Source organism: Chlamydotis macqueenii, chromosome 6 (genome assembly GCF_036417535.1).
Source record: "Chlamydotis macqueenii isolate bChlMac1 chromosome 6, bChlMac1.mat, whole genome shotgun sequence".
Taxonomy (NCBI): domain Eukaryota; kingdom Metazoa; phylum Chordata; class Aves; order Otidiformes; family Otididae; genus Chlamydotis; species Chlamydotis macqueenii.
Window position 1 is genome coordinate 44,645,056 of NC_141561.1, and position 19,200 is coordinate 44,664,255.

Genomic DNA, 19,200 nt, shown 5'->3' on the forward strand with positions numbered 1-19,200 from the left:
TTCTGCCACCCCATTCTGCCACCCCATTTCCTGTACCCTGAAGAGGCACCTTCACCAGCATCTAGGGCAGACCCTGATCTGCACAAGTCTAAAGGAAGGGCATGGTGAGATCTTGGGTGTGACGTTGGTTTCAGCAGTCTCCTCTCCCAGGACCTGAGGGGATGGGAGGATGATCAGGATGACAGGTAGGCAGGAGACCGACTTTTCTACCTGCTTCTGCACAGGAGAGCATCAGCAAAGCACCGCCAGCAGCAAGGAGGCAGCGGGAGAACTGGACAACAGCCCTGTCACTAAGGCCATTGCCCGCCACCTTGGCATCGATCTCTCTGCAGAAGGGCGCGCAGCCCGAAACCGGAGAGGGATCGTCGTCATCGTCCATGGGGCACCCCTGACAGGTACGTGAGCGGCAGGCCGTGGCTGCCAGGATGGGGGGCAGCAGGAGAGACATATATCTCCTGGTGGACCACGGTGCTTGGTTGACCAAGTGAAGTGAAGCAAGGTGAGCCACAGCTCTGCTGGTACATGAAGCAGCCTCAGGCCTTCGCCTAGCTGATGCAGGTGGTGTGGCTCATCTTGTGTCCCTGCTAGGAGCTGGGCTCTCATTCCCGCAAGCAGTGTGGCCATGTTCCTGTTGCTTTGTGGGACCACATTGCCTCGGGTCCATGTTGCCTCGTGGGAGCAGTCCCTAGCCCACACTGACCCTCAAAGTGTGCCCAGAGGTTGCCTGAGACAGCAGCGAGCAGCACAGGCTAGCAAATAATAGTCTGAGTGGTGGTGGGACAGGGCTGGAAGCAGTGTTCTGGCCCAGGGTCGAGGTCACCACAAGGGACAAAGTCCTCAGCTGAAGATGAGGTGGAGATGATCCACATTTCTAACCATGCTCAGGCTGCCTCCCTCATGGTCTCTCCTTAAGGGGCACGTGCTTTCCCCCTGCCCTTGAAAATGTGAAATACTTTTTGGGGCATTTCCAGAGCCTGTCCCTGACAATGCCTCATGTGCAAGTGTCACCAAGCAGTCTTCCTCTCTCTCAAGGCAAGACCACGGCAGCGGTCGCACTGTCCAAATACTATGGCGCTGCCTGCTTGTCCATCGATGCCGTGGTGGAGGAAGCCATCTCGAAGAGGAGCAGCTCAGCAGGGCTGTGTGCCCAGGAGCTGTGCATCAGGGCTGCCATCGAGCAGAAGAGCCGCAAGGAGACAGAGCGTGCGGGTAAGGAGAAACGCTGGACCCCCAGCAGCGCTTCAGAAACCCACCATGACCATCCACCTCCCTTGCTCCAGAGAAGCAGCTTGACAGCCCTTGGGTCTCTTGGGGAACATGGCTGCAGCGTGTAGAAATGCAAAGCCGTTTCTTCAAACATCTCTGGGTATTAAAAAAATTCTCTATTTTCCGGGATCCGGCAGGGGCACTTTTCCTGCTCCTGAGCTTCTTGGCACGGGTTCCTTTTTCTAGGAGCAGTGAAGCACACTTGTTTGTGTCTTACTGAGAGTTCTCCTGTTTCCTCAAAGCTGAATCCAGCTTGCTCCTCAGGGCCGTCAGGCAGAACTGCTGCCCACTTTAAGAAGGAAAAAGGTCTCTAAAGTGGCTCATGAAGCATTAGACGACTGACTTTGAGTGTGGCTTCACAAACATGAGAGGAAGGGAAGGATCACCTTCTGGGGCAGTTTCAGATGAGAGAGATGCTGCAGATGAGCTCTTTTCTCCAGAGATGTTCCTATACAGGCTGTCAGGTTAGGCAGCTGGTGCCAGTTGTGCTGTTCTCCGTTGTGAGACCGGAGACTTTAAGGAAACTTTATTGGGCAGCTGGTGCCCCAAGCTCTGCAGGGTGAGGCCAGACCCTGTCTGTGGTGGGGGCAGTTTTGCGTTGCTCAGCTTTGAACTTGGCTGGGTTGGGAGCTGGTGGAAGGAAGAAGGGCCTGGGTCCCCGGTGGGGTTATCCCATGTGGAGGATTTAGCTCCAGCAGAGATGGGTGATGCAGCTGGGGCAGGGCTGCGTGTTACGGTCTCTATCTGAGAATGTAGGATGGGGGCAAGGTACAGAAACAATAGTCCTGGAGGACAAATCCTTGGCTTGACCCATAGGGGGAGTGACTGTGGAAAAGGTGTTACTTGTGTGCACGTTTGTTGGGACGGACACAGGGCTGTGAATTAAAAGCTCTCTAGCTTTCCAATCTAGTTTCAGGTGGTGTGCTTTCTCGTGCTAATAAGAGAAGCAGGGAGGGAGCTGCTTCTGGGAGCAGTGCTGCCAGTGCCAGGCAGGCTGGGGGACAAGTGCTGTGTCCCTACCAGGGCACAAGGCTGTGCTCATGGAGGTGCGAGGTGCCTGCTTGCTCCCCACAGCGCCCGTCGCCAGCCCCACTGAGCCGTTTGTCCCCTCCACAGGTCAAAACGCAGATGCCTCCCGCCGCCGGCAGTTCCGGGCCCATGGCAAGCGCAGCCCAGACAGGAGCCAGTCGCCCTCTGCCAACAAAGTCAGCCTGCAGTCTGTCGGTTCCCAAAGCTCTGCAGCGGCCAAGACAAAGAAAAAGGAGCGCCTGTCCCAGAAACAGCATGTAATGGACCTGACAGGCTCCCGGGTGAAGCGTGATCGGCACAGCTTAGTGCATGGCACCTTTCTGTTGCCTTTGAGAATCATAGAATCTTAGAGGGGTTTGGGCGGGAGGGGACCTTTAAAGGCCACCCAGCCCAACCCCCTGCAGGGAGCAGGGACATCTCCAACCACATCAGGTTGCTCAGAGCCCCGTCCAACCTGGCCTTGAATGATTCCAGGGATGGGGCATCCACCACCTCTCTGGACAACCTGTTCCGATGTTCCAGCGCTCTCATCATGAAAAATGTCTTCCTTCTGTCTAGTTTGAATGTCCCCTCTTTGAGTGTAAAACCGTTACGTGTTTTCCTGTGGCTACAGGCCTTGTTAAAAGTGCAGGGGCTGCTTACCGTGGCGGGGCTCTGTGTCACCCAGAGCCTGGTGTGGGGAACGATAGTGCAGAGAGGCAGCTGGGCAGGTTGGGGATGGCGTGGGGTGGGAACAAAAACCTGTGTTCTGCCAGAAAAACTCGACTGAGTCGTATGGTTTGTTGGCAAAGTGGCTGCAGGTGGTGAGCAAAGCTGTGGGACGCTGTGCCAGGGGCTTGCAAGCTTGGGTCTCTTGTGGCCAAGGGATGTGACCCCCCAGGGTTGTCCCCTGGAGCTGCTGGCCTGCCCTTTGGGTCTATTGTCTTGCGAGCGAGAGACCTGAGCTGCAAGCCCAGCAGCTGGAAATGTTCAGGGGGTTCCAAGGTGGTTTATTTCTCTCGTGGTGTTCAATGTTGCAGGGCTCATTGAGTTCTGAGCTCAGCTCAGCCCTTCCCTGCGTTCCTGCGCAGCGATGGCTGAGCATCAGTGACAGCGCAGCGGGAGAGCTGGGCTTGATGAGCTGCGTGCTGCCTGAGGACTTGCTGGTGGCCATCCTCTCGGAAAGGCTGCAGGTACGTGGGGTGGGGGCAAATGATACGTTCCTGCTACAGAGAGACAGGCGGTGAGGTACAGTTTGCAGAGGAGGGGATCTGTATCTGCTGTTGGAGAAGTCCTGGGCTGCGTGCAGGCACGCCTGGGTCAAGCTGCAGATGCTAGAAGCCGGCAGAGCGCAGGGAAAGATCAGAGCTTGTCTGAGCCGATGCTCTTGGAACGACGACGCGCTGCCCTTTGCCGTTTGGGCTGACTGAGTAGCTGAGAGCCCAACGCGTGCCATCGCTGACTTTCTCTTCCTTTGCCACTTGATTCACAGCTGAGCGACTGCTTCCAGGGAGTGGTGTTTGATGGCCTGGAGACCTGCTTTGCATCCAGCACGGCATCTGCGCTCCTCTGCCTGCTCAAAGCTGTGGGAAATCGGCCTCACATCTATTTTGTGAACCTGTTCCGGGATTATGCTTCTTTGAAAGCCAGGGAGACAGCCGCGAAAGAGCAGGAAGGTAAGAATCTTCATCTCCGTGCCTTTCCAATCTTCTCTCAAGCCCTCAACCTTACCCGTGTGTATCTGTGTCACCAGCAGAGCTTGTAAGAAACGGTTTTATGAATCCTTCCGCCTTTTGCCTCAGTGTAGCCAGCACTCAGCTCACAGTTGCTTAAACACAGCAGAGCTGAGGCTGTAAGATTCCCCTTGGTCTCTGCCATTAAAGCTTGGGCACAAGTGCAAGCTGTTGTGGCTCAGTAACTACCCACCCTCCAGCTGTCCACAGCGCTGGTGCACGTGAGCCAGGCAAGGTACAGGCGACAGTTTGGGGGATTCTCTGAACGCTGGAGCAGGGATATGAGCTCCCCAGGATGGCCTGGCAGGATGATAGGCTGGGTCGGGACAGAGCTGTGAATCCTTGCAGCTCCGCCAGAACTTGCAGTGGCTAATGGTTTCACCTCTGGTCTGTGCTGAAGAACGGGAGCGGGAAGAAGCTGCCAGGACGGAGGAAGCACGTCTCTGGGAGATGGATGAGGACGAGTACGATGCACTGATGGAGGAAGAGAAAACTCAGTTTAATCAGAGGCTCCTACAAGCCCGGCGTGAGAGGAGGAGGAGGTCTGTAAGCCTTCCATGGACAACTCCCCAGGATAGTGTCCCTCAGGGCCTTCCCTGCTCCAGAGACCTTGGTTGAGCTAAGAGGGCTTTCAGAGCAAACGCCAAAAGTGTCTATTCCAAGCCGCACAAGGATGGCCAGTTCCACCTCCCTGGCTCCCGACAGGGGAGGGACTTTGCGCTGGGAGAGAAGAGAACATCTTCTCTCCGATTCAGCAGTGAGCCCTCTGGCGTAGACGCTGGCTGCAGGCAGCTGGGCTCTGTGCTTGCCTTGCCGCTGCACCCACAAGTGTCTCTGAGTTAATGCTGTTGATGGCCATCTTCTTCATCCCCCTTCCTCACCAAACCAGAGGGGCTGTGGTGTGGGCTGGTGTGAGGTGCAGCTGTGCTGCCTTGGTGTAGAGAGCAGTCCTGCTGTAGGTGAAGCCCGTGCAACGCTGATCTCCCAGGGTTTTCCTGACTGAGCGCCGCCAGCCATAGAAGCTGGTGTCTCTTCGGCTCCCCTTCGCCTGCAGCAGCAGGGGAGCCTGGGAGAAGCTGTGATCCAGCAAAGCAGCCCTGTCCAGGAGGATGCACAGGGGAAGTGTCAAACTGGGAGGGGGACCTGCTTCAAGTGAGCATGCGTTTCAGCTTTTCTGTCAGCACAGGCCCCAGTTTGTTGCTCTGGGAGGAGATGGCTAGGGCTGCTTCCAATGTTGATTTCCAGGAGAGACGGCACAAGTTTCCCGTGGTGACGGCTGGGTTCCAGCAGGAAGCCTGGTTGATGAGAGCCTGTTTTGCAGGAGGGGAGTTACCTTTGCTTTCTGACTGATGTGAGTGTCCTCAGTAAGGAGCAGGCTATGCCCAGGGAGAAGGGCTGGATAAGCCTCGTAGGTGTTGGCGCAGGGATAAGGAGGCGTTAGTGATTTGTGAGCTGGTTGAAACTGGGAGAGCAAGAGAGGGCTTCTGGCATCAGTGCGCAGAGATGGTGGATCCGTCCTTGGCAGTGTGCTGGAGGGGTCCAGGTGGACCTGATTGGAGAAGCAGCACAATTTAGACTTTAGGACAGCAAAGCCTAGATTTGGCTGGCCCTGGAGGACCCCTCTCACCTTGCCGCCCTTTGGATGTTCCCAGGCTCCCCAGGTTGAGGGAAGTCCATGGCGATGGCCTAAGAGTTCTGTCTGGCCTCAGGGTCAATGAATGGCGTGCAGGGCCAGCTGGGATTGCAGCGAGCCCACATTTCTGGTGGTGACTCACAGGGCTGTTTTCTGTTTGGCTTCCTGAAGGGTGATGGAGCAGCCTGACGAAAAGCACCGTCAGGAGCTGGAACCCCTGAAGGAGGAACAAGAGCTGGAGAATTCCAAGAGGAGTAGGAGCGAGCTTGGAAAAGACCAAGTTAACGCTTCAGGGAAGAAAATGCAGCCTGGAGTCAGACAGGTGGGTGGCTGTGTTTGTAGAGATGAGTAAAAGCCCTGGGGAGCTTCTTCCCACGGAGCTGTACCATTCCCCGAGAAGCCAGCAGCCACACGCGGCGCTGGGCCCAGGAATGGGCCTGAGTGAGTAACACGTGGGGTTGTGCTGGGAAACAAGAGCCGGTGTTTGCTCATGCTGCTGCTTCGCCAGGGATGTTTTCCCATGGGTTTGCTGGGGAGCTGCATTTGTGGGATCATGCTGCCTTTGAGTCTTGGCTTCACATAACTCCAGACATTCACTGTGAAGCCCTAGATAGTTTTAGTCCAGCATTTCTCCCCACTCTGCACATGACTTACACCTCTGGGCCATGATCCGTCTGGGATGGGGTGTCTTTTGCTACATGCCTGGCAGGAGATCCCGCCAGGCCTTAGGTATTCAACCAGACTTCCTCAAGTGTCAGCCAGGCACAGGGACGCTCAGCACACCAGAATGGAGCCCAGAGGACTGCACAGGAGTACGGAGGTGTTTTAATTTCCTGGTTTGGTTCGGAGAAGCTTTTCTACTTTTCATCTGGTGGGCAGGACTCCCCATCAGTCTGGCACTGGGGAGTTTGGTTTCAGTTGAGCTACCCTGGGTACCAGCTGTGTTCTGGATTGGGATTTGTGGAGCACCCAGCACAGGTCTCAGGCGAGGCTTGGGGTGCTGTTGCAAAGATCATCACTGCCCTGCAGCATCTGAGTTGGTGCTTTGAAATGCTCACTGCTTTTTCCTGCTCCTCCTGCCCAGAACACGAACGCATCCGCCAGCAACACCAGCATTTCCACCAGCAACCAGTTGGATGCCACCAAAGGGGTAGACAAGAGAGGATCTGTAAAGAAGCACTCAGGCGCTGTTGGGAGTGACAAGGAAGAGAAGAGAAAGCAGAGCAAGGTTTCCCTGATGGATGCCTGCCCAGCCGTGCGTGTGCAACACTCAGACGCAGAACAGGGGGCTCTGAGTGACAGCGAGAACTTGGCCCTGAGGTTTAAGATCTATGAGGCATCGCAGAAGTATGTGGCGCATATCTTGTCATTCTGGGACAGGGTTCAGGGTATCCTGCTGTCCCCTCTGAACCAAGCGGAGGTGCGGCACAAAGCAGAAGCCCGGCGCCAGCCTGCCTTGAGCCACAGGAGCCAGCAAAACAGAGGGAAAGAGCATCAGGTGACACTGGAAAAGGAGTGCAGGAAGAAAGAGCGCCTGGAGGAGTCTGTGAAGAAAGAGCGCATGGAGAAGGAGAGCACCAAGAAAGAGCGCCTGGAGAAAGAGGGTGTGAAGAAAGAGCGCCTGGAGAAGGATTGCTCCAAGAAAGAGCGCGTGGAGAAGAAGCGCACGAAGAAGGAGCAGCTAAAAAATCTGGAGGCTCTTGAGGACTCCGCGTTATCTGAGCTGGAAGGGGAAGGTGCAGAAGGGTCATGCAGAGGCCAGCGTGGCAGGGTGCCCTGCTTGACCATCGAAGCACTGGGCTCAGAAGATGTGACCAGGAAGATCCTGGAGAGCAGCAAGCTGCCAGTGGCAGAGCAGGTAAAGCCCTGTGAAGCTCAGGTGCTGAGCCTGCCATGCTCTGCCCTGGTGCATTGCGTCCCACGGACAAGGGCACAGAGCCTTGTCCAGGCCACTGTTCCACAACGGCTCCGGAGCAGCCCCGTGGCTGGAGAGGTTCTCACCATCCCTCAGACGGGTGCAAAGCGGGAGTGCTCTCTCTTCAAGCATCCTGTCCGTTCAGTTTCCCAGTGTGGAAATCATTCCAGATGGTTCCAGGGCAGGGCAGCTCACGGTCAGTGTTGCCTTCAGCTGAGTCACTCAGAGGAGAGATTTCTCTCTAGGTCTCAGCTGTAGGTCCTGGCACTGCTCTGGAGCCTGCCCACCCCACTGGGCGTAAAAAAGCACTGTACTCCCTATAAATAATAATTTTAAAAACCCCATTGCCAAAAGCTCAGTGCCTTTAAGGAAGTGGGAGGTTGAAGGTGACGGGAGTATAAAGAGAGTTTTCTCTTCTGCTTTAGATCTTGGATGAGCTGGGACTGGGTCCCTCTGGGCCTCCCATTCCCCCTCCTGCTTTGTACTCCGTGATCCGCTACCCGGAGAAGCGAACGGCCCCTGCAGCAGGAGAAGCCCTCCAGCACTTCCAGCTTGTTGTGCCAGAAGGTGCTGTTGCGGAAGGAGAACAGGCGGCGACTGTAAGTGTCGTGGATGCCCCCGCTGTGCCCGCAGTGAAGGTTTCAGGGCAGGGGCCAGGCTGCATGGGGGCACGGGGGGCAGGCGAGATGGAAAAGAATCACTGTGGAAGGGCGGTCAAATCATGACGGGGCCACGTGTCTGCAGGCATCCCTTCTGTCTGTCCAAAAGAGACAGCTGTGCTGTCTCTCTGCTGAGAAATAGGATGGTTCTTTATCATGAGAGAAAAGAGCCACAGCTTTCTTTCCAGGGTGGGATGTCTCCAGGCAGGTCTGACCTCTCTCTCTCTTCTCTCTCTCCCCTTGCTGTTAAGACCTCCAAGAAACAGGTCACTCCAACAAGGGGGCGGTCGAGGAAGGAGAAAGCTGTGGGTAGCCCGAAGACTCTGAGGAAGAAGCGCAGCTCCAGCCGGGGCAGCAGAGATCTCCAGAGGCCGGACACAGGAGCACCCACATGTCCTCCCAGGTTGGACCAAAGTGATGTGGACACGGTTCCATCCCCAGGGAGACCTGTCAGGCGAGCTGTGAGGCAGGAGGTGACCCCTCTGCTTCGCAGCCATCTCGCCAGACAAGGTCCCTCATCTCCAGCTCTGCAGGCACCCTCGGCCGGTGCCTCCATGGCATGGCAAGTCCACAACCCTCCGTTCCTCATTTGCTTCTTCCCAGTGTTTGAAATCTCCTTTTTAATTGCCAGGCTGAGCAGCTGTCGGTGGATAGTGCCTGCCCACGGTGAGGTGCAACTGAAGGTCCACTTCAGCTCCACGGAACCGGGCCAGTTTGAGCAGACGCTGCATTTTGAGATCCTGGGGACAAAGCGTCTGTACCAGCTGCCCTGCAGGGGCACCTGCCTGTATCCCGCCATCAGCCAGGACCCGCGGTAAGGCTGGCGCGTGGGAGCCCTCACGCATGGCTCCCCCTGAACTCAGAGCCAGGGCTGCCCCTTGTACCCCTGTGACCTTCTGGCTTGGGCACAGCGTGCTGCCTGAGCAGCCCAGCATCTTCCCGTGCTTGGAGCTGGGAACCAGTCCTGGTACCTCAGCCACCCAGAAGGGTTATGGCTTTCTGACCAGGTTTCCTACCTAGGAGCATCTCACAGCTCCTCATTCCCTGTTTCTCTCCCCAGGCTGGTGTTTCCCCACCAGAGGGAGAGCAAGGAGGATGAGGACATCATCTCCAAGAAGTATGTCATGGACACGGGTGTTTTCCACTTTGGACCGCTGCTGTGTGGGAAGCCAAGAGACGGGTACGTGCTCCCAGCCCTGAGTTAGCAGCTGATGCTCACACAGAAGGTGGAAGAAGCCATGTGCCTGGCATACTGTTATTTTTCCAGGTGCCTTTCCACTTAGATTTTGTAAAACGCTCTTTGAGTGCGTGACTGCATCGTCACACCTCTGGCATGCAGGCACCAAGTATAGGGGCAGACATCAAAGCAACGCAAGGATGAACCCATATTCCGTGCAATGTGCCCCAAAGTGATCCTTTTTCTTAGCCTGCTCGTGGGAACATGGTCTTCCAGTGCAGCCTGCCGCTGCCCGGACACGGTGCTTTCCTCAAGATGTGATCAAGGCTGTGGTCCTGGCATCTCCTCTGCAGCCTTTTCCCCTTTTGTGGACAGGTACAAGGAGCTGCGCTATCCCAGCAACTGCGAGAAGATAACCATCCTGAACGTCAGCCCCTTGGAAGCAGAGGTGCATTTCTCCTTTGAGCGCGATCTCCAGGAGAGCACGTTCCTTTTAGAGCCTCCCAGCATGAGGCTGCAACCGAACGAGAAGCAGGTAGGAGACAGGCAGGTAGGACAGGCAGCGGTGGCAGTGCCCAGGAGCTGTTTCTCTTGCTGACTGAATGCTCTTGTGTGTTTGTTCTTGCGGGGACGGGGCTAGGAGCTGAGCGTTTGGGCGTACCCCACTTCAGCCGGCCTGGTGGAAGACAAGCTCATCTGCTGCGTTCAGGGGAACCCAGAGCCAGTGGTCTTCCGCCTGTGCTGCCAGGGGGTGCAGGTGGAGCTGGGGGTCAGCCCCAAGGAGCTGTCGTTCAACACGCTGCTTCTGCCCAGGTCAGTCACCCCACAGCCCCTCGCCGGGGACGAGAGCTGTCAGCCAGGGTTGCTCCAAGTTCCATTCAACTGCAAGACTAACATGCCCATCAAGCAGCTGGTGCTGAGTGTCTCTTTTTGTCTGCAGGAAGGACAATGAGACCCTGGCCCTGCAAAACCGCACACCGCTGCCCGTGGCCTGGCGGCTCATTGGGCTGGAAGACCTGGGCGAGGACTTCTCGGTGTCAGAAGACAGCGGCATCGTGGGTCCCCACACGGAGTTTGCTGTGCAGCTGCGTTTCAAGGCCACAAAGGCTCTCAGCATTCTGAAGACCATCCAGCTGGAGGTGAGGGGGACTGTGCCCTCCCTGGCAGAGCAGAGCAGAGTGATCAGCCCTGTGCTCTTAGGGATGGAGGCTGCTTGAAGGGTACCCTGCAAAGAGGGCAAAAGGATGAGCTTCCAGAGATTCTTTCCTTCCTGCACTGCTGGAGGGCCGTGCCCTTAGCAGCAAGGGGCTCTTGGGGACGAAGTGACTGCTCGGGTGCCCTGGTAGCTGAGCTCCATGGGGCAAGTATATTGGGGAGTCAGGAAGAGATGGGCCTGACAGGGACAGGGGTGCTACGACCCCAGCTTCTGCTGCCTCCAGCTGGGTTTGCCAGCACACGCGCTGCATCCCCGGGCATCCACGTCACCCCAGAAAACCAGCCGCTGCCTCTGCAGGGCTTACGGCTGGGTTATGAGGCTGCGCCCTGAGCCCGCGCTACAACCACCTTGCTGCTGTGCCAGGTTGAACGCTGTCCTTGGGTTGTCCAGACTTTGGCATGCTCGCTGCACCCGTCCTGGCCTCTGTCTGGGGCTCTTGACAGAGAGCGACAAACTCTCACCCTGGGAGGCTGTTCCCCATGGTTTCGGGGATGCATTTCAGTGAGGACGCTGGTTGATTGAAGAGGAGAGGGTTGGTTGTCGATGCCCCCTGCTCTGGGACACCTCACGCTTGTGGTGGCTTTAAGATCCCTTTGCTTCCCAGGGTGCTTTAGCAGCCACGCGGCTGCTGGCGGAGAGAAGAGTTGGGCTGACAGGGTTTCTTACTGCGGCAGAACCCCGCTGGGTCAGCCCGGGAGATGAACAGGTTAGGAAAGCTTGTGTGCTCACAGCGTTTGTCACGCAGGGGAGGCCATGGGGGAAGCAGCCTGTAGAGACAAGGACTCAGATATTGTCTAGCAAAAGAATGGAGGAGAAGGGGCTAAGCAGTGCTTGTTTCTTGTCACCTCAGGTTTCAGATGCAGAAGACATCTTGGGGGTCGTTCAGACCGAAAACATCAAGATCTCCGCAGAGGCCTGCGAGCCTGCTCTGAGCACCAGCGTTTCTCAAGGTCAGGGGGTGCCCCCGAAACAAAGTAATGCGGGTGCATGGCAGTGCCTTTGCAGATGGGCAACCAAAGCACTTCTCCACTGCTGCCAGAGCTGGGCGCTGAGGTCCCCCAGCGTTTGGGTGCGGGGTTGTCCCTGCTGGGCACGTTTGGGCAGCAGCCCCTATGGCCATTCATCACGAGCACTCCCCAGGGCTGTGGTGTGAGGGGTGGGAGGGTACAGGTGGGTGATGGGCAAGGGAAAGGGACCCCAGCCAGCATGATGGCAGGGGACCAGCGGTTCCTTCCCGAGCTGCTGGCTCTGCTTTGGTGATCAGCCCCTCCACTGTCTCTTCTCTCTCCTCTGCAGAACAACTGGGCCAACTTCCAGTCAGCGAAAACCATCAGCATGGCCCGTGCCAGCCAGAGGAGGTCAGAGAAGAGCATGGAGGTGACCTCCAAGCCCCACCAAGTGTGCAGAGCCAGGGCCGGGCTGCAGCTCTCTATCCGGCTTGGTGGGGAGTCCGGCGTATCCCTCTTCGGCCTCATCCTCCTGCCCAAGGCACAGGGACCCCTCACCATCACAGCCGGCGGCACCACTACCTCCGTCCCCTTCAAAAACCTCTTCCCGCAGCCCCTGGCCTTTCCAGACCCAGTGGAGCACCTGGCCTTCACCATCAGGGGCCCTGAGAGCTGGCGTGCCAGGAAGACCGCCTCCATCACCATCTCCTTGGAGGGCGGCCTGTACGCTGACGAGGCCCCTTTCACCAGCAAGGTGCTGCTCTCCTGCCCGGGGAGGGGCAGGCATCTCCTGGGTCTACCACCTCAGGGGCCTCCCCCCTCCCCAGTGACCTGTGCCCCCTTGGGAGGTCCCTGGACAAAGCTGCCCCTCACCCATAGTCTATTAAAAGAGTTCTCATTGGTGTCTATTCATCTTAATTTAAGCTGGATCCATCAAATTAGTGGTTGTAAAAGTAGAGTATGTTGCAGAGTTGCATTCTAATAGAGAAACAATTTGGGACTTAGCGGCCAGAGATTAATATTGCCCATGTAGAAAATCAGAGCAAAGAAAAACACACCTTGATTTCTGGCAGCTGAGCTGGGTGCGCTGGGATGCAGAATAACACCAAGTCCTTGACTCCCTGGCAGCAAGGGTTGACCGGTAGCGGAAGCCCCAGAGCCCTATTGCTTCCTGTGACCATCCCGAAAAACTGTCTTTTGAGATCTCGTTGATCTATGGTTGCTTTTCAGCATGTTAGTCCTTCATGGTGAAGCGGGGCCAATCCTGGGTGCCTTGCCTTACCGTTCTGGGTGGTATGAAATGGGTTTGTTTGTCAGCACTTGCCCCCTTTTCCCAGTTGAAAACACAGCCTCTCAACATCACTTGTAGCCTTTGCGTGTCGGTCTCTTCAGGGGTTTTTAGCACGTTACTGAGTGAAGACTGAGATCAAATTTCCTTGCCAAAGGCTGGTAATGGTTTTCCCATCTCATTTGTGCAACTATCCCCACGAATGCCGTGCTGATCTCCCGAGTTCCAGTTCTTTGTGCCCTTCAGGCACTGACAGAAGGATCAAACGGAGCCGTTTCTGCCAGCGCTGCGCTCAGCCCGCGGCTGTTCAGTGCTCACTCGTTAGGCAAGAGTTTGGATTGCCATCGAGCCCTCTCTTGTGACTCCTGATGGGAGCAGAGCTGGCTTCAGCTCTTAAGAATGAAATTTGCTAACAGAATGAGCCGGTGGCTGTAGACGCTTATACCCAGCAGGACCTTCAGGAGACATTCAAGCGCAGGAACCCTTTCCACCAGCCAGGAGAGGCCAACAGAACACGCAGCTGACGGGGTGTGCCAGCCGTTCCTTGCTAACAGTCCTTTAGAAAAGGCTTTGGGGCACAGCCACCCCAACAAGCAGTTCACCAGTTGTGTGCCGCCTTTCTTGTGCACACGGGTGTGTTCATGTTTGCGTGTGTGGAAATCCCCAGGATCAAACAGCTTTTGCTGTGCAGCTCATCCAAGTGCGCTTTTGTTTTGAAGGATATCTGTATTTTTCTGAGTAGATGAAGGGATGTTGTTTTGCCTGGCCATTGCATATTTTCATTTGGCCGGCAAATGAGTGCAGGTTTTACATGTTTCTGTTTCTGGGTTTCTGTACCAAACATGGAACAAACGTGTGAGGCAGAGGAGGGAGAAGTCTGGGGAGGTTTGAGAGTTCATTCTCTGGAGCCACGGCTCCCTCGTCTTGCCGTGAGGGTCCGTCCTTGGTGAGCGACAGCTACAGGGGCACGGGAACAGCCTGTTCAGCTGGAGTGGTGCTGGGTTCCCACCTTCTTGGACGGTCTTTACCGTTGCTGTTTCCTGGTTCAGAGAGAGACTTCAGTTGCAAACGTGGTCCAAGCCGCGCGTGGGAGGCCTGCACGCAGCTCCCTTGGCCTTGTCACCGTGTGTGACAGTCCAGGTCCCCTTGTGCGGTGGCTGTAAGCTCCTTGAACAGCAAGGGCTTTGTCTGGAGGATCTGCAGTTTCTCCTGGCCGTGACAGCCACTCTGGTAGGACAAGCCTGTCACACACTGGACTTTTATCTGCTAGCCTGTTATTAATCCTTACCCAAACGTTTTCATTCTCAGCGCTTGCCGTCACGGATTGGTATTCTTCAGAAGAAGCTGTGTGCCTTTTTCCTCAGGGTTGGCTCTGCTGCACTGACAAGGGTTCCAGCTGATGGGCTGTGGCTCGGCTTTCTGATCTATCTTGAGACTGCTTGCTAACGAATTTTGATTGCAATTATTCATGCCAAGTGTTTTTTTCATTGCCTTTCTGCTTTGGAAGCGAGCTCCAGATTCGGGAGCTGGGGGAAACCCTTCTGTGTCCTAGAGTGTGGTGGTTTAGCCCAAGTCACCACACAGCTTCTCACTCACCCTCCCCCTGCCCAGTGGGATGGGGGAGAGAAGCTGGGAAGAAAGGAAGACTTGTGGGTTGAGATAAAAACAGTTTACTGAAATACTAAAAACTACAAGGATAACAGAATATAAGGATATTAATATCTACAAAATATACAAAATGGACAGTGTAGGATTTCTCACCACCCGATGTTCGAATGACCAACACAGCCCGTCCCGAGCAGCGATCACGAAAGGACACCGAGCAGCAAGCAAAGGGGGAGAGCAAGCCAGCAAGGGAGAGGGAACGATGCCAGCAAGCAAGAGAGATGGAAAGAAGATGGATGCCAAGGGTGCATGCCAGAATGGAATGCCCGAATGGATGCCCCCTCCCATGGGCAACCCCCACTTCTATGCTGAGGATGACGTTCATGGCATGGAATACTCTCTTTGGCCAGCTTGGGCCAGTTATTCTGTCTGTCTTCTGCCCAGCTTCCCACATCTGCACGTTAACGAGACTTTAACGAGACTTGGCAAGCCAGACAGTGTCCGTGGTCTCCTTCACAACAGCTCCTATCATCAGAGTGTTTTTGCCAACAGTCTTCACAGATGAAATCCAAAGCACACCAGCTACTGAGACGAAAATTAACTCCATCCCTGCTGAAACCAGGACACAGACGTAGGAGATGACGCAAGAAATACTGCTCAGATACCTGAATTTCCTTCCAGCTGGAAGGTCTTTGTTGGGGAAGTCTTTACACTGCAGGCGGTGTTCAGTGAAGCTGATTTTAGAGATGCTCTAGACTGTCCGCATTGGCTGTTGGTGCAAGGAGTTTGGAAGTCTCATTCAAAGGTCTTTGACATGAGGGGCTGGGTTGGAAGGGCCTGTGAGAAGGACTGTCAGGTTGCTTTTGGTGGAAATAGCCTTGAATGTGGTTTTACTGAATGACAGGGAAATGGCAATGCTCAGAATTGTATTCAAACTCACAAACAGTTCTATGAAATGTTTGTGTTCCCAATATAACCGTACAAAAACAGCGCCTAAAACATCGGGAATGGCAGGTTAGAAAGGAAAGGGAAAATGTGGATGTCTGCGTTTTGCTGCTACAGACCTTAAAAACGGACTTCTTCAGTCCTTCCAGTCAACTTAGACACTGCCCGCTGGTGATGATAAACCTTATTTGAATTTGGATAGATCCTAAGATGCTAGCCTGCCTGCCCGTTTTTGAGTGTCCATAGTTGGTGTTGAAAGCCAAGCCAAACCACTGAGCACAAAGCAACTCAGCTCTCTCTCTGCCTGAGCAGGTATTGAGCAAATTCTCTCTTCCCGTGCTGTGCCACGTTCTGTTCTGGTTTTGTTTAGTGAGGGGGGACTACGCTGGCAGCTGCTCTAAGAAGCTTCTAGAAGTTTCCCCCTTGTCCAGAGGACTCGGCCGGGCCTAGGGCGGACCTGCTGCTGGCCAGGGCCTAGCCAATTGGTACCAGAATGTTCCGTGATAACGCCTCTGCGATAACGTATTTAAGAAGGGGAAAAAAAAAAAAAAAAAAAAAAGAGAAGAGAAGATGTGAAGGAGCTGAGCGGGGGCAGGGAGGCGGAGGCACGAGCCCTGCACCCCTCACCCTCTGGCCTCCCGTCGGGCGGCGTCTGGGCCCGACTCGGCCCGGCCCGGCTGCAAGGAGCGGAGAGGAGATGAGATGGGAATGAGATGTGAAGAGACCCTGAGAGGCGTCTGCCTGCCTGTTGTGAAGGATTTCTGTGAGAGGAACGGCTGCAGGTCAAGGCATGGCCGGGGAGCTGCAGCTAGGGCATGAGACTGTTCCAGCCTGCTAAATAAACGCCTCAGGAGGTCAGGATGGGATTCAGACAGCAAGAAGAGAGTAGGGTCAGTCAGCTCTCCACATCTATATTCTGACGTATTTTATGGAAAACCGGTAAAGGTCAGGGAGATGAGGACAAGAAGGAACGCAGACACTCACCTGCCCAAAAAAGTAAAAACCAAGGACCGACAACTTCCTCTACTTGTTTGCATGAGGGTCCCAGTTTTAAGCAACCCTGTTACTCTGGCCAGGACAAACAATCCTTCAGGATACACATCCTTGTTAGGTTCAGAAATGTTTGCAGCACGAGGTTCTCAGAGGAGCCAGACAATTCATTCTCTGGGTCCAAGAGGGTCCAAGCACTTGCTCTACATTTTTAGGGCTTTCTCTGCACCAGAAGGTCTGTTCTGGGGGCAAGCTGCTTCAGGTCTCTACCAGAAGAGAGACAAGGACAACTCCCAGGTGCCTGAGCCCTTCTCTGGCAGCAGAGACAGGGAACTGCAGCAAGAGCGACTCCAGGGATGCCTGGATCAAGAAAGAATCGGCTGACGATGCCACAGAATTGGAGTTGCTTTGCAGAACAGCAGAGTGTGGGCGCGCATTCAGATGCACAACTGCAAGAATTCCTCTTGTGATGCCGTACTTTGCGCCCCAGCCTCTCTGCTTGGATGGCACGGGCCAGCTGTCGCATTTTTGTGACAGCTCCCATCGTGTCCGCACAGTACCGGCACCAGTTCCACCACAGCTGTGAACAGCAGTTGCCCCACTGGGGCAGAGAGGGACAGGGTCACAAAACCTCAAAAGTGCCAAAACCAGCCCCATCCCCACTGCCAGGGCAGGAGGGAGCAGCACACAAAGGTGGGCATGGCCAGGCCACGGGTGCTGGCCCCATCCCTTCCCCTTGGACAGAAAATTCACCTCCCCGCAAAAATCACCCTTGGGGTGGGAAATGGTGGGGATGGGAGACTGTTGGAGTAGGAAACCGTGACAGGGCTGAGAAGTCATGGCTGGGTTGGGAATCCATTGTGGGGATGGGAAATGAGCACTGGGGACAGGAAATCATCAGCGGGACAGGAAATCCTTGAGCTGGGGAGTTGCTGTGGTAGGAAAAGTCAAACCCTGGCAAGGCTGGCTGAAGCAGGTGCTGGCGCAGTGTTCGCCATAGGGATGCAGGCTGGTTGTCTCCCAGAAACCTGACTCTGACCAGCTGCCATGGCAGGTACAGCAGCAGGCTCCAGCTCCTCCTGGGGCTCCTGCCCTCCAGGTAACCCCCTGTCGGACCCACCTGCCAACAGCTCACCCCATCGCCCCGCTTTGCTTCCCCCACAGAGAAGCTCCCTCTCCAGCTGTCGATGCCGCCCAAGGTGCCCGGTGTGAGCTTCACGGTTCCGGGCGTGCCGCCGCCGGTCCCCGCCTGTGTGCTGCCCTCTGTTCCAGAGCTGCCGGGGTCCTGTAAGCCTGCCCAGGTCCACCCCGTCACCTACCAGGTGCCACAGGCCAGCGTCTGGCACGGGGTGCCAGGGCCCCTGGGGGCCGCGGGGAAGTTGCAGCAGCTCCCCGAAAGCTGGCAGCTCCCTCCCGTGGTGCAGCGCCCCTCCATGCCTGCTTCCTGTCCCCGTGCCCATGGCTGGGAACAGCAGGTGGTGAGGGGGACACTGGTGTCCCACCAGCCGACGGGGCTGGGGCTGTGGGCTGTGGTCCAGGGGGAGCCCCTCTACCCCACAGGCTCCTGCCCGCTGCATATCGCTGCCTGCCACGGGCCCCCGCCACCCTGCCGCCCTGCAGCTCAGCATTGGGTGCAGGGCCCCCCTGCGCTCCGCACCCTGCCCGGCAGCACCCAGAAGCCATCACAGGCCTCCAGCGAGGACGGGGAGACCACCAAGAACAGCGTCCCTGCCACCAGCCCACGCCAGCCTGTCCTCGCTCTGCCCACTGGCAGAACCACAGCAAAGCCCCAGGGTGAGCTTTGCAGGGTGACGGAGCCTGCAGGCGGGTGGCCAAGCCGAGGAAAGCTTGCATCGCTCCGCGGCTGGCTCGGCTGTGTTTGCTTTTCCTGCAGCACTGAGCACGCTGGAAGCTCCGGGCAAGCCTGCTCATGTGCCCGAGAAGGGGCCAGCCGCTCTCACCCAGCCCTTTCTGGAGCAGCCAGCGCACGCCACCAGCAACAACACGCTCAGCCGACCCCACGCTGCGCACCCTGAGGACACTGTCCCCAGTGTCCCCGACAGCCCCAGCTTGGCAGCTTTCCTCCACGAGCTCCCCGACCTCTCCCAGTACGGGGCGGAGGGCGGCTGCCATCAAGAAGGAGTGGTGCTGGCAGGCCTGGGGGACAGCAAGGACACCATCCCTCATGTCCCCGACTTTACCGCCTTCCTCAAGGAGCTCCCCGACCTCTCCAAGTATGTGGCTGAGTGCAGCTGCCCACAGGAGCAAGTGGCACTGGCAGGGCTGGGGGACAGCCAGGGCACCGTCCCTCACGTCCTGCTTTTCCCCAACAGCCTCGCCAGCACTGCTTTCCTTCCTGAGCACCACAACTTCTCGGGGGACGTGGTGGTTGGCGACTGCCCCCAGGACCAAGCTGTTGAGACGCAGCGAGGGGACAGCCAGGACACCGCCTTGACTGCCAATGTCGCCAGCTTGACTGCCGAGGCCCTCGCTGAGCTCCTCGACCTCTCTGAGTACGTGGCGGAGGGCAGCTGCCTCAAGGAGTGAGTGGGGGCAGCGGGGCTGGGGAATGCTGAGGACGCTGTCCCCGATGTTGCCAGTGTCCCCCGCTTGACCACCTCCCTCAACAAGCTCCCCCACCTCTTGGAGTGCAGGGCAGAAGGCGGCTGCAACAAGGAGCAAGTGGCGGCGGCGATGCTGACTGCGGGATACAGGGCCAGGCGGGTGGGAGGTGCCTGCGAGCACCAGGGGGCGGACCTAGGGATCACAGGGTCAGGGGGCGGTCGGGTGTACGAGTAGCGGGGGGTATATAAGGCTT

At 56.5% G+C, this 19,200-nt stretch overlaps 1 protein-coding gene across 1 annotated transcript in view; it reads left to right on the forward strand.

Annotated features, from left to right (window-relative positions):
- The window catches only part of LOC147600358 (axonemal central pair apparatus protein HYDIN-like), a 39,504-nt gene extending 20,323 nt beyond the window's left edge, over window positions 1-19,181 (forward strand). Inside the window, exons 20-41 of the mRNA XM_086751248.1 lie at window positions 219-395; window positions 1,033-1,209; window positions 2,383-2,576; window positions 3,315-3,467; window positions 3,767-3,950; window positions 4,408-4,549; window positions 5,812-5,962; window positions 6,725-7,138; window positions 7,271-7,498; window positions 7,981-8,193; window positions 8,466-8,668; window positions 8,846-9,028; window positions 9,275-9,394; window positions 9,767-9,926; window positions 10,032-10,208; window positions 10,336-10,530; window positions 11,458-11,565; window positions 11,904-12,308; window positions 16,873-16,938; window positions 17,513-18,176; window positions 18,277-18,925; window positions 19,037-19,181. Of these exons, the coding sequence (XP_086607374.1) occupies window positions 219-395; window positions 1,033-1,209; window positions 2,383-2,576; window positions 3,315-3,467; window positions 3,767-3,950; window positions 4,408-4,549; window positions 5,812-5,962; window positions 6,725-7,138; window positions 7,271-7,498; window positions 7,981-8,193; window positions 8,466-8,668; window positions 8,846-9,028; window positions 9,275-9,394; window positions 9,767-9,926; window positions 10,032-10,208; window positions 10,336-10,530; window positions 11,458-11,565; window positions 11,904-12,308; window positions 16,873-16,938; window positions 17,513-18,176; window positions 18,277-18,925; window positions 19,037-19,181 (5,108 nt within the window). The remainder of the gene's footprint in view (window positions 1-218; window positions 396-1,032; window positions 1,210-2,382; window positions 2,577-3,314; window positions 3,468-3,766; window positions 3,951-4,407; window positions 4,550-5,811; window positions 5,963-6,724; window positions 7,139-7,270; window positions 7,499-7,980; window positions 8,194-8,465; window positions 8,669-8,845; window positions 9,029-9,274; window positions 9,395-9,766; window positions 9,927-10,031; window positions 10,209-10,335; window positions 10,531-11,457; window positions 11,566-11,903; window positions 12,309-16,872; window positions 16,939-17,512; window positions 18,177-18,276; window positions 18,926-19,036) is intronic.
- Window positions 19,182-19,200: the final 19 nt, after the last annotated feature.